The sequence below is a fragment of the Amia ocellicauda genome, chromosome 9, assembly GCF_036373705.1.
Source record: "Amia ocellicauda isolate fAmiCal2 chromosome 9, fAmiCal2.hap1, whole genome shotgun sequence".
Lineage (NCBI taxonomy): Eukaryota > Metazoa > Chordata > Actinopteri > Amiiformes > Amiidae > Amia > Amia ocellicauda.
In genome coordinates, this window is record NC_089858.1 from 12350708 (window position 1) to 12368301 (window position 17594).

A 17594-nucleotide genomic window follows, 5' to 3' on the forward strand; every position below is an offset into this window, starting at 1 on the left:
ATCCCACAATCCAATGGGGTTCACAAATAAAAGGGAGTACAATATCTCAATCTTGTGTCTTGATCGCTAATCAAACCTCAAACTATAAGCTATACCTCTAACAATCCTATTTCATTTTATTTAAAGGTATTATTTGTTTTATTTGAGTTAGAATTGTAACTGTGTACCGCATAGGGCATGTGATAAACCAGTGGAAGCGGAGTCTGAAGAGCTAGAACATATCAAAGAGGATGTTAATTAATCACATGTAGAAAAGGATTCCAAACTGCTAGGGTCTTTGTTAACATGCTGGCTGGGGGTGTAGCTTGCAGAGCTTAATCAGTTCAATGCAAAGTAGAAAATTAAGCTTGAGAGGTACCATTATTGTTTTCATAAATATACACAGGAAAAGCAGGTAATACAAACACTTGACATGCTATTTCCCTTATTCTGTCTCTTCCCTATCCCAGAACCTTGTGGTTTTGACATAGACACTCCTTGCAGAGAGCCATCAGAGAGCTGCTCTTAATGGTTAGATTTCCTGTATAAACTTTCACTGTGTGAATGTGCAGCCTGAGGTTCATAACTCACCTCCTGAAGGGAGCAGCGGGGCACTTGAAAGTGGCTCACAACATGTAGAGCAGGACTCCCCTGTAATATCACATATTTCAATTTAAAAAACAGGCAAACTGGCTGTAGGAACACGGCAGAGCCTGCAAATCACACAGGAATGGGAGCACTGCCAAAACTGAACACACCGCAGGGAACAGTACTGCACACACAGCACAAGGAGAATATTACCTGCAGAAAAATGTATGTGCACTAGGTGGAGATAACTGCCTGCAGTAATACTGATACACACTAGGGGGAACACATTGCCTGCAAGTACTGTACAGACAGCAAGGGGAGCACAGGGCCTGCAGTAGACAGAAACGAGGGGGGGCCCAATGTGTCCTATATGTATACTGTATGGCGGGCAGAGAGCTTTGCCTTCAGTACTGTAGTCACAGCGAGGGCAGCACACTACCTACAGTATTATTATTATTATTTTTATTTCTTGGCAGACGCCCTTACCTAGGACAACTTACAACATAAGTGCAAAAATAAAGTTAGGTAAAGGCATCAATCATTACAAATTCAATTTACATAAAACAGCAATTCAAAATATAAAATACATTTTACAACTTCCAATTTACAAAGGCAAGTGCAAGTGAGGTCCTACATCCTGGACGGTAAAAGCTAAGTGCTGTCAAGATGTAGAGTCACAGTCAAGGTCTACGGGAAAGGGAGCAGGGGGGAAACAAATTGAAAACACAAGAAGCATAACAAAACTGTGAAGTGCTATATAGCGGGGATAAAAGGACTAATATTACAAGTACTGTCTGAAAAGATGCGTCTTGAGTAAGCGCCGGAATGAGGTCAAGGACGTTTTGACTTTGGTGGGAAGGTCGTTCCACCATTTAGGGGCCAGGGATGAGGAGGAGCGGCTCTGGAGGAAGGAGAGTGGAGAGGAGGCAGAGTTAGCCTTCTGGCACTGGAGGAGCAGTGTTCTGGAGGGGATGTATGGAGAGACGAGTGACTGAAGGTAGCTTGGTGCCGTGTGGTCGAGACAGCGGTAGGTGAGGGTCAATGTCTTGAACTGAATGCGTGCTGCTATCGGGAGCCAGTGGAGGGAGTGGAGCAGTGGAGTAGCGTGTGCGAATTGGGGCAGAGAGAATACCAGACGAGCCGCAGAGTTCTGGATGAGCTGGAGCGGTGGGTAGTAGTTGCAGGCAGGCCGGCCAGGAGGGAGTTGCAGTAGTCCAGACGGGAGAGGACCAGTGACTAGACGAGCAGCTGAGTCGAGTAGTCGGTGAGGAAGGGTCGGATTCGGCGTATGTTGCTCAGGAAGAATCTACAGGTGCGTGTCAGCATGGTGATGTGCTGGGTGTAGGAGAGCGCAGGATAGAGGGTGACTCCTAGATTTTTAGTGGAAGAAGAAGGAGAGAGTGTGGTGGATTCCAAGGGGATCGAGATGGGGAGGTCAGCAGAAGGTGAGGAAGAGTGGGGAAAGAACAGGAGATCCGATTTGGAGAGGTTGAGCTTGACGTGGTGTGAGTACATCCAGGCGGAAATAGCAGACAAGCAGGAAGAGATGCGAGAGGGGATGAGAGGGTCGGAAGAGGGAAAAGACAGGAAGATCTGGGCATCATCAGCGTAGAAGTGGTAGGAGAAACCATGGGATGCAATGAGGGGGCCCAGGGAGCGAGTGTAGAGAGAGAACAGGAGGGAGCCCAGGACGGAGCCTTGGGGAATGCCTGTGAGGAGAGGTTGGGGGGGTGGATGAGGAACCTCACCATGTCACTTGGTAGGACCAGTCGCTGAGGTAGGAGGAGAACCAGGTGAGAGCAGTCCCAGAGATTCCAAGGTCAGTGAGGCAGGATAGGTCAAATGTCAAATGCTGCGGAGAGGTCAAGGAGGATGAGGACGGAGGAGAGGGAGGCCACCCGAGCACAGCTGAGGGAGTCAGTGACTGCCAGCAGAGCCATCTCGGTGGAGTGAGCTGTGCGGAAGCCGGATTGCAGAGGATCCAGGAGTGAGTGTTGGGACAGAAAGTCAGAGAGCTGATGGTGGACCACCCGCTCAAGTCTTTGAGAGGAAGGGGAGTAGGGAGACAGGGATGTAGTTCTGATGAGAGGTGGTGTTAAGTGTTGGTTTCTTGAGCAGTGGGATGACAGCAGCTTGTTTAAATGCAGAGGGGAAACAGCCAGGGAGGAGTGAGGAGTTGAGGAGGGAGGAGATGAAGGGGAGAAGATCAGGAGCGGTCTCTTGGAAGAGGTGAGAAGGGAGAGGGTCCAGGGCACATGTTGTAGGTTTGTGACGTAGGAGGAGAGCAGAAACTTCAGCATCTGAGAGAGGTGAGAATGAAGGAAGCTTGATTGATGGGAGAGGAGGGTGGAGAATCGAAGAGCCTGTGGATGTCTGCAATCTTGGAGGAGAAGATGAGGGAGGAGGGGGAGGGGGGGCAAGGAGGGAGGAGAAGGTGGAGTAGAGTTTTCCGAGGGCTGTTGACAGTGGATTCGAAGAGTGATTGGAAGTAAGACTTGTTGGCTGAGGTGAGTGAGGAGGAGAATGTAGACAGTAGAGAGCGGTAGACTTCGAGGGCAGCTGGGAGTTTGGTCGTTTTCCACTTTTGTTCGGCGGCATGCAGACTAGTTCTGGTTGAGCAGAGAACAGCAGAAAGCCAAGGCTGAGGAGGGGAGGGACGGGCAGGACGAGACGTGAGAGGGCAGAGAGAGTCAAGGGAGGAGGTGAGGGAGGAGAACAAAGAGGAGGTAGCACAGTTAACAGATAGATGGGGAAAACAGTCAATGGAAGGTAAGAGGGTGAGGGCAGTGGAGGCAAGGGTGGAGGGGGAGACAGAGCGGAGATTACGGCAGAAGGTGACAGAGGGAGTGGGTGGAGTGGGGAGGGTGGGGAGGGAAAGGGAGAAGGAAATTTAGTGGTGGTCCATGGGTGTCACGGAGAGTGTTGAAGGGGAGCAGCCTGTAGAGAAGATGAGGTCAAGCTGGTGGCCTGCCCTATGAGTGGGGGGAGACGGGGAGAGAAAGAAGTTAAAAGAGTGAAGGAGACGAAGAAGTCCGGCACAGTGGAAAGGGTTGGAGAGGTGGATGTTGAAGTATCCCAGGAGGATGGTAGGTGAGGACAGCGAGGGGAGGGAGGAGAGAAGAAAGTCGAGTTCATCCAGGAAGGAGGTGAATGGACCAGGAGGACGGAAGAGAACTAGAATGAAGAGGTGAGAGGGAGAGGTGATTTCCACTGCATGGAATTCAAAGCTGTGGGTCGTGATAGCGGAGAGAAAGGCGGGGACAGAGAAGAGGAGAGAAGGGGAGAGCAGGAGCCCTGTTCCTCCTCCCCACCCGGTAAGACGAGTGGAGTGGGACAGGACGAACAGAGAGGATAAGGCAGCAGGGGTGGTAGAGTTGTCCGGGGAGATCCATGTCTCGGTGAGAGCGAGGAAATCCAGAGACTGGTGGGAGGCAAAGGGGGAGATGAAATCTGCCTTGTTGGAAGCTGAGTGGCAGTTCCACAGGCCCCCAGAGAGTGGAATAGAGGGGAGGGAGGAGGAGGGGAGGCAGAGAGATGAGGTTGGAGGGATTAGGGAAGCAATGGCGCACAGCTGCATGCCGAAAAGACGGAGAGCAGGACAGGAATCGGAGAGATCGTCATGGTTGCCTGTTGTTGCTGTGCGGCGTCTCCTCGCAGTCTTCTCCTCGCTGGAGTCCCCGCAGCTAGAGTCCCTGCCCTTTGGAAGGGGGGCACTGAAGGCTGCTGGCGCAGAGGTGTGGGGGGCAGTTAAATACGACACCTGTAACTAATTAGGACAGTGCACACCTGTGTTGCGTTGAATTACACAAGGCTGGTCAGGATGGCCCTCCCTCCCACGCAGGACTGCTAATAGCACAATTAATGGCCGCTTATTATCTGAATACAGACAAAGACAGTGCCAGACACACGCAGTTACACTGAACAATAGCTGGTAGTAATATTAAACAAATGCTAAATAATCACAGCCTACAGTATAACGCTTCGGATTACAGACAGGGTGTGTCGAATGTGCTAAGTAACTTGCTAAATTCACTAACAAACAGTCGCTGCTCTTACTACAAAACAGGTGCAAGATATAAACAATCAATGTACTCTTAACTAAACTAGGAAATGTGAGAGAAAAAGCGATACTTAGCTGCGGCGACTTCTCAGCTGGCTTGCCCGAGAGTCCAGTGGCAGGACAAACATAGCAGAGGGCACACATTAGGACACGCAGTGTGACTGACACACCTGGGAGAGTGCAGGACATGCAGCAGTGTAAAAATGTGTCACATAGGAGAAGAAAAAGTGTCACACAGTAGGAGGAAAAGTGTCATACAGGATTAACAGTGTCATACAAGAACTTGAAGTGTCATACAGAAGCAATAACATTTCATGAAGGACTAACAAAGTGTCATAGAGGACTGAAAAAGTATCCTTCAAGAGCTCTGAGAGACCAGAGACCCAAGACACCTGCTCCCCTTGCAACGCCTCGACTGTGTCCCTCCATCTGTGCCTTTCCATTATCTGCGTCCCTCACTGCTGCCCCATTTCTGCCACTTTTCGCAGCCCCATCTGTGCCCCTACTCGCCACCTACAATATATATTATGATGCTTATATTAGTTTTCCTAGAAAATGTAGAAGGAAGATGTTTAATTCTATATTGTTGCTTATACTTTTGGGGGACACCATTCTACATTTTGTAGAGAATATAGATAGGATGTTTATGGGTAGTCAATTATATTGTTAATAATTGAGTTACTGTCAAACTACTGTTAGTCAAACTAATTCTACAACAATTCACCTTGTCGCATTCAAATTACATCACCTTTTACTATTGATTGACTGGCCTCTACTATGAATACAAATACATACATCCTCCTTGAAAAAAATCTATAAGGAGAGTCTCCCACACCGGTTTTGGTTTATTTTATTCCACCAATACTATTAATATTGTTTTGTGGTGAAGCAGGTAGTCAACTTGACTTTTCTCACAACTTTGTTTAAATAATGATACGACCTAATATTGCTTCTATAAAATCAAACCTCATTTGATAATGTTGCAAGCAACAAAGTTGCTCAAAAATGTATGTAATTTCTACAACAAAAAAATGCCCTTTATGTCCCCTCAGCTTTAGTCGGTTTTTGGTAGGTTATTTGCTGCCACCTCCAGGTGAATGGAAGGAAACGTGTAGATGCACCAGTATTAAACACGTCTTTACTACTGTAACAGACTGTTCATACTCTTGGGCCACAATAACCAAAGATAATGTGTTTAACCACTTATAAGGAATAAGAAAACAGAAAAAACTCGTAATCTCAGTTTGAGTTTACCAAGCATTTTTTATATATATATATATATATATATATATATATATATATATATATATATATATATATATATATTGAAATATAGTGTAAAAATAAAGACATTCAGAAAACATTTAAAGTTTTACAATGCGAAAAGCGAGTCAGCAGAAAAATGCACTTTCATTTCACAGAATTCGGTGAGAGTACAGCCAGCAAGTGTGTCAATACATTTTGGGGGAATTAGACGAGACAAAGTGCTTAGTGTGTGTATTGGTGGGTAATGTTATCTCTCAGAAATAATCAATAATCGTTCCTCATTCTCAAAACATGTTGATACTGAATAATAATAGTTTGTGATTTTTTTAAGAGGATAAACAGCTGGAATGTTGTTGTTTTGCCTTTGAAAATCACTAGTGTTTAGAACTACGATAGCGTTTTGTCTATACAATCTCTCCCAATAGTTGTATTTGATCTCTAATCTAAATGGCAGAACATAATTACTACTGTAAGGACATGACTATGTCATTAATATAATGGAGTCACAATGATCAGTACCAAAAAAGCATCAGTGTGTTTTAGTTTTTCTTTGTTCAAGTGAGTATCTATTGTAATTTTGTCACCCATTCAGTCTTTTATAAAACCACTTAAAACAATTATGATTATTATAGTAATAATAATAAGCATCAAAATAATGGGTGTTTGTATGATCCTCTCCCAAAACATGGGAGATGAACAATCTGTCTGACATGTACAAATGTTCATTTTAATGATATCAACCTCAGGAACCTTAAAAATGACACAGAATAGCCAAAGAATGTCAATCCTCAAAGTAATTTACCTCAGGACCAGTTCATCCTAACCTCATTCACAAAGCTTTAACCCGTGGTTATTTAACATCCAAGCAGAATCGGTTTTAATTAGACCTAAAAGGTCAGAAGGAGTCTTAACTCCAGGTCCTGGTTGTACCACACTTACAGGCTGCTGTTTTACCTGGATTTCCAGAATTAGTTTAAATTAAAAATCTAAATTTTAAAACTTTTACCGGTGTTATTGGATCTGTCTGAGGTCTGTATCAAATCAAAACATCAGAACCTACAGATCCAGGGCAAAATACAAACCAAGTTTTTGAGGGCAGATTGCCAACAGGTAGAAACAAGACACCTCTGGCAAAAAACAACTGTCATCACCTACTGAGTTTTTCACTTACAAAGGACAGATAAGATGAGGTTAATTGTTAACCCAGGGCTATAACAAGGTGTTGATATTACAAATATTTTTGACTTACAGGTTATATCAAAAATCTGGCTGGTCTGTGGCCAACTGGGGCCCGAGTTTGGACCCCTTTCCTGCTGGTTACACAGATCCTCACTTAGCTGTAGTCTTGGACTACTCCACCTAAAATACCACTGATTAGCCAAAGGACTAATCTGGGTCTGTGAAACCAGCACTACAAATTTACCAATTTTGAACTTTCATTAAATTATTACAGAATAAAAAAACACTACAGTTACAGTTGAAGCTTAACGAATGAGGTTCTGAAGAAAGTCATTTTCTTTAAAACAAAATATATATATATAGTTGGCTAATACTGCAATATTACAACTGAAGAGAGGTTGTAACATAAAATAAATAAATAAATATGGAAGTATAAAAGTTTACATAATGTACTGCCTTATTCTTCCTTGACAAAGTTACACCATTTTGATTTCTAAAACTGTAGTGTCCTCTAGAGTACAGTCATATATATGCCATAGGAAATACAGCATATTATCAATAATTCAATTCTATAAGAATATGATTTTGGACATTTTAAGATATTTCCTGAACACCAGCAAGAGTCCTATTGCACCAGATATACTAACAAGGCACCAGATTCGTTATTCTAGGTTCATGGGTTAATAAAGGACTAAAGAAAAAATAATTGGGTGACCTACAGAATGATCCCTTTACTTATGTACATATGTATATACATACTTATAGCATACACACAAACATCAGTGTCCAATTAAATGTGGGCATGGACAAAATATAAATGTGTCCTTATTGGCCAATGAACATGATACTGTAATAAGCTGGTGTACTGTGGGAAGACTTTAGACTATACTTGAAATGGTACAGTACTTTCAAAACATGTAGATATTGTATAGCTATTAAATAACTAGCCATCATCGCTGACTTGAAGCAGGAATATACTGACCTTCTAAGGAAGCAGAAGAAATGGGGACATTTAGTGAGGTAACTCTGTAGATCGGCCCCACATTTGTGCAATGCGCTGCCGTTCTCAGTGGGTCTACTTTTGATAATTATTATTATTTGTTTAAGCACATATCCATGGAACATGGTTAAAGACAATCATTTCACATTCTGAATAAGCCCAACAGCTAAATGACCTGACCGGGGGCATCATACAATACGCTCTGTGTTAGTTTCTTGGAAATTAAAACAAAAATTAAAAACAAAAAAGGTTTGCAAACAAGTACGCATATGTGTGTTTAACTTTCTTTGTACGTGGCTGTGTGTGGGTGTGTTGGCGGGGACTGTGTGCATGCTCGATGGCTTGTCTTAATTTTATTCTTTCTAAAAGCACGATGTGTCTGTGTGTGGGGGGAGGGGGGGGCAGGGTGATTTCTTCAGGTGAGAAACTTTGGTTCATGCAATGTCTGACTTCATGGCCACGGATTTAAATAAGCAGCACCAGTTACATAATGTCCAGTGGGAGAAGGTGGGAAGGAGGGGGTTCAAGCTCTTATCCATTCTCTTTCCAGAGAACCAAATGGATACTATGGTCTGGCATGCTTGTGGCAAACACCAGGCCGGAGTCATTCTTGCCATCCAGTCCATTCAGCCAGGCGGTCACTCCAGGCAGGAAGCTGGAGCCCCTCTTGGACTTCCTGTAGGCAGGCAAAGGCCAGCGACCAGTTATCGTTTCTGTCCTCAGGTCCATAATATACAAATAACGGTTGTCAAACAAAAGAGCGAACACTTCTCCAAAACTCAGTAGCGAGAGGTTAGCAGAGTCCTGTGTTTTGATAACCCTGAAAAGAGAACAAGACCAAGTAAGACACAGAAAAAAGAGAAGGGGGTGGGGTGTAGGCATTAAATTAATGATTTACTTTAGGTGGGAGGGTGTGTTATTTTCCTAACTGAGCTGTTGCTGACGACTCACGTTCTGCTTGCAAAAAACACTCTGCTGTGTTGGAACCTCAATCACAACATGACTCCAAGCAGGCTTTGATCACAGGAGTGTCACTGTGCGTCCTAGATCAGCGGTTCACAGACACACTTCCGCAGCACACTGGGTGCTGGTCTGCAGCGTCTTTTCATCACATTAATCTCAAATCCACATGAAAAAAACAATCCATCCAAATATTCAGAAAATAATTAAAAATGCTTCAAGTGTTCTTTATTTATTGGCATTTCTTTCCCCCCCACTTTATACAAGTGCACACATGTAGTTCTTAAATGCAATAAAATGTATATTGGCTGTGTAGTTCATATTGTGATGTTCTGCGAAACCTCAAAATAGCTGGGCCACCGTGGTTAACAGACTGGGAACCACTACTCTAAAAGGCACTTTCCTGACACCAGACTTTCCACAAAATACTGAACCTCCAAAAACTGAGAAAGAGAATTATCAGAATAAAACCAAGCTGAACGCTTAACTTCTATCCAAATAAATATAACTTTTCTCACAAGTTCATATCCCACACTGAGTGGCAAAATTACAATTCTGTCAGACCTAGATTGTGGCCAAGCATGGATGGGGCCGAGTGGCATCCACATGCATTACATGCATCCTTCACACCTTACATTCAATAAGAACTGCTCGGGAAAAAGGAGTCAACTCAACCTGGGCCATGGGAACCCAAAGGGTCTACCTGAAATCAGTTCTTGACTCAGGCTTTGTAGCCTGAGTATTATTTTGTTGGTTTGTTTGTTTATTGGTATCTATTGTCTGAAACAATTAAGTGATATTCTAAAATACCAGAGCAATAACATTTACCTGCAAGTAATCCTCTCTCACATGCAGTACTTGATCATTTTGGGTCACAAACCTTGGCATTTTCCATATTTTTTGACAGACTTATATCACAGATCTACCTGAACCAGGGGAAGAACAGAAAAGCATATCGGAGAACAAACAATCCCACTGTGCCCAACGAAGGTGAAAGAACCTCATTATGACTGAATCTGTAAGGGCTCATATTAGGAGTCTATTCATGATTGAATCATGTCCGACAAGCCACATCAAGAGTTAACAGAATTAAGTCTGTATGCATGACATATTTCATAAGTGTTAGAAGCAAATAAGTGTTATTTCAGTATTTATACAGTATGACCACACAATCAATACTTGTGTCAAATGAAACGCAAGGTATGTCATTCTTTTCTTTTAAAGAAAGTGATGAATACACAATGCTGGAAAAGATTGGATTGTGCTCTCTTCTACTGCATTGGTGTACGATGACATAAAACATCGCAATAGCAAAGGATTACAACACGCACAAATCATTTGTTTTCGGTTTTATTTAATCTCTATCTCAAACATCTCTCATCCAACACTGCCTCTCATGATCTACAGTTTTTTTTTTTTTTTTTTTGGTAGGAATATTTGCTGTTGGTCTCTGTCTATGGGAATTGAAGAGGTGTAAAAGTCTTACCGTTCGGAAATATGTGACCACGTCAACAACGTTCCAGGGGCAGGCTTACTATTGTAGAAACAGACGAAATTAGTACACAAGGCCTGCACCCAAACACTAGAACACAGTTCTTCATCAACAAACAGAGGGGTTACATCCTGGGAGGGCTGCTTCTGCTGACTGCCTTCATAAATGCTGGTAGCTTTGTGAAACCAAAAGTACCAACTGAAAAAAGCAAAGGAGCAAAGCAAAAAAAAAAAAAATTCAAAAAAAAAATCTAATTACAAAATCCTTTTGGGTGACATATCTTCCCACCTTCTTCAGCTGCTCTACATGTTTATTATTTTTTGGCACAGGCTTTAGGCATTTGAGGTGTATTCTTGTTAATATTCTGTAAATAATGTAATTACGTCGTCATAGTTAGCTTGAAATGTTATGGGGTCTATGAACCGACTGTGTATAACCTGCCAATGTGCATTTTGGCATTGCTGTTTTAAGGCCGGTCTTTGCAATGGTGACACACGCACAGCATTGTATATTCACCACTCCACACATGAGCTCAGCATAAACTGACTTGACACCCAACAATGCACTGAAAAAGACATAGGACACTTTCAGGTATTTGACTATGGCCAAGCCGTACGGAAACAAACAAAACAAAACAAAAAAGACAACTATAAATGGAAATCAGACCCCTTCCATCACCATACAAAGACTATTTCGCAGCCACCGAAATAACACCCCAACACAAAACGAAAAAAATCTTAATTCATGATCTGCTATTAATGAATTGCAGTGAAATAAATCAAATTAAAATGAAGCTGCACTTGAATCACTGTACAAGCATGAAAGTTACCCGAGAATTTCATAGCTGGCAAAGTCCCATTGATACAGGCCGAGGTCAGAGCTGCACACGATGTATCTGCCATCAAACTGGAGCCGCGGCTGCAGACACACACTGCGGTCCTCCGACACCGACAATGTCTTTAAACATTTGCAGTTTATCTCTCTCCCTATCGGCCAGACCTGTAGAAGGCGAAAAACCTTAGGAACAGCACCAAGCTTACGAATTCATAAAGAATCCATGGTTGTTTCAGAATTAGCAAAGATCCTTTATCTTTATTTATACTCTATTTAGTAGTAGTGTCTTTGGTATTGATGTTTCTTTTATTTTGAATTCAGGTTAATTCAACTGTAAAGGGAGATTACGGGTCAATACATTCAGTGCTCGGTCAGAATTGATTGTATTAAGTATTTAAGGCTCTTAACACACAACACTTTTTTTGTTTTTTTTACAGCTTCTAAAACAGAGCCCTCTAGTGGGGCATGTGAGTCGTAGTCTGCAATTTTTTTAATGTGCATCCAAATCATAGTCATGTGGCACAATGTCTGTAGTTGTCCAAGGTAAAACCAGCTTACACTTACACACCCCCTTTGTGGGTCTAACGCCAATGAACAGCAAGACAATTTCAGACCGAGAGACTGCACACACCTTCATAATGTGAATAACGTATACACAAGCTGGGTGATTTAATCAAAGTTGGTCGCCTCCAGATAAACTGAGCTTATTACTTGATCTCAAACTGCACTGAGGATACTAGGAGGGCAAGGGCAGCGAATTAACTCTCTACAAAACTACCAGCTTAGTTTGTTCCTGTGAGGAGATTGCCTCTTTAACAAATGTATCCCATAGGATAAAAAAAAAATCTGTCATTTGTTAGAATGAACAATAATAATACGTTACCTTGATCTCATATTTGTCGGCACTTAATAAAATATAGTCTCCAGGACTATGCATCAAAGACTCCACCTGACTTTTTTGCAAAATCACCTGAATTAGAAAAATAAACTTTGCTCTATTAAATGCAGTTAGCAAATTAATTGAATACAGACAGTTTACATCAAGACAATTTTTCAACTTGATTCATTTCCATTAAATTGTATATTAAAATATATAATACTAGAAAAAAAATCTGACTAATGGATATAACAAGAGCTATAATAAACAGCAATCTACAATCGCACAACTTTTTTTTTTTTTTTAAAGGAACATTTTAAATATTTAGGTTCCATTTAGGTCCAACAGGGCAGGTTTTTAAGCTCATACCTTGGTCACCCACTCTGTGTGCCCCGTGAGGGTGTTGAGACAGGTCCCAGCTGACAGAGCCCAAACTTTCACAGTAAAGTCCGCCGAACCACTTACTAAAGTGTCAAGGTCATCGTTGTAGTCTATACTAAACACTGAACAAACGAAACACAGAGGGGGGGGGATGGTGGCGGGAGAGAAAAATCGGTTTTACAATAGTCACCCTGTATATATATTACAAATTACAAAAAGTTTTAGAACACCTCAATTTTTGCAGTTTTTATTGAAATGTACACAGTTTCATGTTTCAGTGTACTCTGAAATTAAAGCACAGAATGAATAAACAACTGGAGATAAAAATAAATCATGGAATCTTTTGTTTAACAAAATGTAACCCCTTAAACTGACAAACACCTCTGGGCAACAAAACCATGGGTTTCTCTTTAATCCCATATGTACTCTTCATTGTTGTGTTGTTTGGCATGTGTTTGGTAGCCCATGAAAGCTGAGACTCTAAGCTTCTAACACTGTGATGCATTCTCTGGTGTGAAAATTTTGACCCCCCCCACCCCCTTCTGAATTGTGGGGCAGGTGGGGGGATACTTGGTCTGAGTAGGAATACAAAATGTCAGAAAATATTGACAATGATGACGTTCTGGAACCAGACAGTCTACTGATCAAAACAAGACCATCCACTTTTTGGTAGAAGCAACAAACACCTGCAGAGAGCTCAAAATGTCAAGTTGGAAAACTCTGTTTACAGTGTACTGATACACAATTGGATCTGTAATTGAATCTGAGCTTCTCTGTGTTTGATAGAACATCAAATAATATATACTGGATTAATCGGTAGGTTGTTCTGCAAGCCTATTTGCAAAGAAATCCGATCGAAACTGAGTGATCTGTGATTGTCTGAACAAGCCCCCCCGCCGGAGCAGACCTGCGGGCCCTGAATGAAGGCGGGCGACACGGAAACTGTAAATTGGATGTGTTTGAAAAGAAATGCGCTGGTAGCCAAGAGAATAAGATTTCAAACGATGTGCGCATAGTAGGAATACATTGTAACTTTTATGCACAGGAGCTGCGTGTAACACTGCCAAATAATGCTTAAGAGGGTGTAGTAACAGTATATAACTCTGAAATTATTTTTCAGTTTTTGGTAACCTAAACTTCTTTTTTTAACCTCTGGCAGTTTACCACTTACCTTTGTACAATTCACTGGACTTGAACTGCTTAAATTTCAATAAAATCTGGAAAAATGGGGGGTGTTCTATAACTTTTGACTGGTAGTATAGCTCAAAATGTATGGCGCTAACAGATTGCTGGCTATTGATGACTGAAAAGCTCTGGCAAATCTCCCTTACTAAATAATAAAGTACATTTCACTTCTTCATGAAAAGACCCCTGGTGGGATTCTATTGGAAGAGCAGATGGTCTAGAAAGCACCTCATGCTTCCAAAATGTTTCCTGATTATTCATTTAAAAGGGAGATCAAAACAAATTATTTAGTTTTGCAAATAAGTCTTCCAATCATTTAATCACAAATTAATTTTAATTACACCTCTGCTTTGGCTGACCTGTACCGTTTTTATGCTTTTTTGGTGTACAGTACAAGGAAGGTTTGTGTACCTTACCTGCACCCGTGTGTCCCCGGAAGTGCTGAATTTTGGCACCTGAGCTCCACTCCCAGCAGGCTATGGTGTTGTCAAAGGACCCCGTCACCAGCTTCTGCTCGTCGAACTTCACCGCAGCGCATGTGTGTGTCTGGATGCCGTAGATACATTGGCCAGTGCAGACATCCCACAGTTTGGCGGAAAGGTCGTCAGAACCTGTGTCCACACATGATAGGAAACATGGTGATGGGAGTTATAGAAGTGGAGGAGGAGGATGACAACGACAAGGAAGCATAGAAGCAGTAGTTCCCCTGTATCTCATGATCTGGAGAAAAATCAGTAAATATGCAATTGGTAACAGCTGGTTAAAGCAATGTGATATGGTACCTGTGCAGAGGAGGCCGTCCCTGTAGTAGAGGGCGTACACCCTGGCGCTGTGGCCAATCAGAGAGGACGTCTCGAAGGCCTCCTGCTCCCTCAGCTGTCTCATTCTCAGCTTGGCCTTCAGGTACACCTTCTTCCAGTGCATGGCGTCCTGGATGGAGTCATCGATCTGCCAGCCCAGGTCTCGGCACGCCCCCTGCCACACCTCCGTGCAGGTGCTGATGGTCTTGTTCCACTGCTTGCACACCAGGCAGCAGGTGAGCAGGGTCTTGGGGTCCAGCCATCGCAGCAGGTAGAAGGTGAGCTCCAGGGGCAGCAGCTTGAGGAAATCCCTCTTGAGCAGCGTCTCCAGACTGTTGGAGAGGTGCCGCAGCTGGGCCGCCCCGCTCAGGCCGATCAGGTGGTCCAGAGACTGGTTCTTCTGCTGGTCACTCAAGGTGAGAAAGGAGGCAGAGACAGACTCCAGCCACCCTTCAAAGGCCACCTTCTCCATGAGCTCATGGGAAAGTTTACCTGTAAAAACCACATTACAGGGAGATAAGCAATCGAGGGCGAGCAGAGGAGCACACGCATCATACTGCAACATCTCACACACCCATCTACACATCAAATAAATAAATGCAAACATTCATTAGGTTTTGTTTCCAAATATTTGTTTTCAGTTAAAATTGCTCTAATTAAAGACATGTGTTGGATATTTGATTCTATATCTACACTACAATTAAAATGCATAACCCATTTCACATTAGCACACCACCAGAAACCTGCACAAGATGTTGCCACTTGTTTCAATGTACAGTAGTGTATCTCTTTTCCTGATGTAATATATACAGAGATTTTCCCTTATAATTAGGGTAATCCACACAATCATAAAATAGCATTCTGATATCAGTAACATGCACTTACCATACAAATAATGTTTTCACGCTATTATCACTTTATTCCAAAAAAATGCATCCAAACTCTGAATTAATTAAATAACAGGGGAAGAAATTAAAAACTGGAGTATAGCAACCACTTCTGCCTTACATCTTGGGAAAGCCTTTGAAACTGCTGTGCACTGTGTATTTATTTTTGCTAACAGGATGTGCTAAATACAGTAACAAGTGAACAACAGAGTACTGTAGAATATTGGAGCTGTGACTGAATGCATTGACAGTGGCCTAAATCCTACAGACAAAATGTGCAAATCAACAGTTCCTTGCAGTTTTATTTATATATTCATTCCAGTGGATATCACAGTTCATTTCAACTACAGCATAATCAATTTAGTCCTGAATCACAGTTTATCACCACTGCATCAATTAGCAAAAAATAAAAAGTGAAAGCACTGAACTGTGGCAATGGGTCACCACCTCTTCAAGCTTGCACAACATTTTCACTAGACAGCATTGCATACTTAAAAGGGAATAAACGGCTTCTTTGTATGAGGACACTTCGCCCAAAGTGACCTCAAATCCATGCGTCAGTCACTTTTGCTGCAGTTTTAAAATTTAAACAATTCTCGAAGGGCTTAGCCTCAATGTCCTTCTGGCTTTTATCCAAAACATGTCTCTCGTAATCTTAATATACGTAAAAATAATAATAATAATCCAGAAATGATTTAACTATTGATTGTTAGACCTGCGATCAACCAGATCTGAAGAAGCAAAATAAATGACACGTTCCAGTCACATGACAAAGTGCAAAGGTCACTTGGAGGGTTAAGCCAGTAAACACATTGCAATTCAAATAACTTTTCAGTGCAAGAAAATAAAAAATAAAAACACTACACAGTTTCTAATGCAAATCAAGCAGGAGAGCAAGCCAGGTCTCTATGTACACGTACTGACCTTATTTGTCTTCATAGCATCTATACTTTAAATCACAATTATTCCCTACATTACAGCTAATGAAAACGAATACAAAATAAAGTTGCTTACCATTTCCTGCAGAAGCCGTTTAGTAGGAGACCGATGACAACTTTCAGACCTATATTTTGACGGGAATACATTCAAACGCTGTGCAGGTACCTCCTCAAGTTAAGCTTAGGCTCATTTATTTATCACGGTTAAAAATAGGGAGGGAAACAGTCGGGTTTAAAAGACAAAAAAGACGTGCAGCAGTTCACTAGTCTGACCTAAAACCAACGCTTATCCTGCAAATCTATAGCACTGCTCACATAAACTGAAAATGCTTTCCTAAATCCGCGTCTTTCCTATGAAAACAATGGGGAAACGGAATTGGCGGCGGATTGCTGTATATTATCACCCCAACCTGACTACTTCTCTCGGCTAGAGGCTGAAATCGAGGTCGGTGGCATTAAAGGCCGTCTGTATTACTGATGAAGAGAAGGGAAAAAAACAACATAAACAACGAGTTTCTTATCAAACAAAAATAAAAAATGTTTTGTTAATGCGTGTGAGAGTTATTATGTACAAAACGATATATTTGTATTGGTAATGTTACATTTCTTGGTCTGAACTATATAGCTCCTCTTCTGTACAGGAACTGCGGTAGCCGGAAGTCGGTGGGAGGAAGTTGTGTTTGACAGTGAGTAGCGGGAGGTCGGTATGAAGCACAAATAACATTCAAAAACGAAGATGGCCGACACGCTTCGGAAATTGTCCGTGCACTCCCGAATGCTTCCGAAGCAGATATCTGCTGTCCGTGGCTGCGTTCCCGACACGCATACTTTGCCGAGTCTGCGCAGAATCTGCACAGACTCTGCGGCAAACCTGTCCAAGTGAGCCGTCTGCGTGAACTCAGCCGGAAAATACGTCACCAGGTCACGCATCCACAGGCTACAAAGTCTGCACATCTGCGCAGCTTCACCAGAGGAACTGCGCAGGAGCAGCGGCGACTGCAAAACAATCAACGAGCGCTGTGTGACAAAGACGTGTTTCAATCAGAGACAGAGACACTGCATGGGCAGCGCCACCTAGTCAGGGGGTGTGAATCGCCTTGAGTCATGTCATGAGGATCTTATGAATTTCATGCTAGATATGGCATAGCACAACAGAAATATAATATTT

General features: G+C 42.4%; 1 protein-coding gene across 2 annotated transcripts; it reads right to left on the minus strand.

Annotated features, from left to right (window-relative positions):
- Positions 1 to 6018: 6018 nt before the first annotated feature.
- fbxw2 (F-box and WD repeat domain containing 2) lies at positions 6019 to 17313 on the minus strand. 2 transcript variants are annotated; one of them, XM_066713163.1, is made up of 9 exons: positions 17029 to 17313; positions 16503 to 16551; positions 14584 to 15093; positions 14218 to 14412; positions 12605 to 12738; positions 12242 to 12328; positions 11354 to 11523; positions 10519 to 10566; positions 6019 to 8892 (listed from the first exon to the last, which is right to left on the minus strand). In XM_066713163.1, the coding sequence occupies exons 3-9, from the start codon at positions 15071 to 15073 to the stop codon at positions 8604 to 8606; spliced, it is 1413 nt and encodes a 470-aa protein (XP_066569260.1). In that variant the 5' UTR covers positions 15074 to 15093; positions 16503 to 16551; positions 17029 to 17313; the 3' UTR covers positions 6019 to 8603. The 2 variants fall into 2 exon arrangements, with proteins under 2 accessions (XP_066569260.1, XP_066569259.1); XM_066713162.1 differs by having other exon boundaries at positions 16503 to 17313.
- Between the last annotated feature and the right edge of the window lie 281 nt (positions 17314 to 17594).

Bases quoted from the DNA above. Each gene is read 5' to 3' on its own strand.
- fbxw2 (XM_066713163.1), bottom strand. From the start codon at position 15,073: ATGGAGAAGGTGGCCTTTGAAGGGTGGCTGGAGTCTGTCTCTGCCTCC. The intron at 12,739-14,217 runs GTAAGGTACACA...TCGTTTGTTCAG, and splicing joins CCGGGGACACACGGGTGCAG to TGTTTAGTATAGACTACAAC. The intron at 11,524-12,241 runs GTAACGTATTAT...CGCCTTCTACAG, and splicing joins CCGACAAATATGAGATCAAG to GTCTGGCCGATAGGGAGAGA.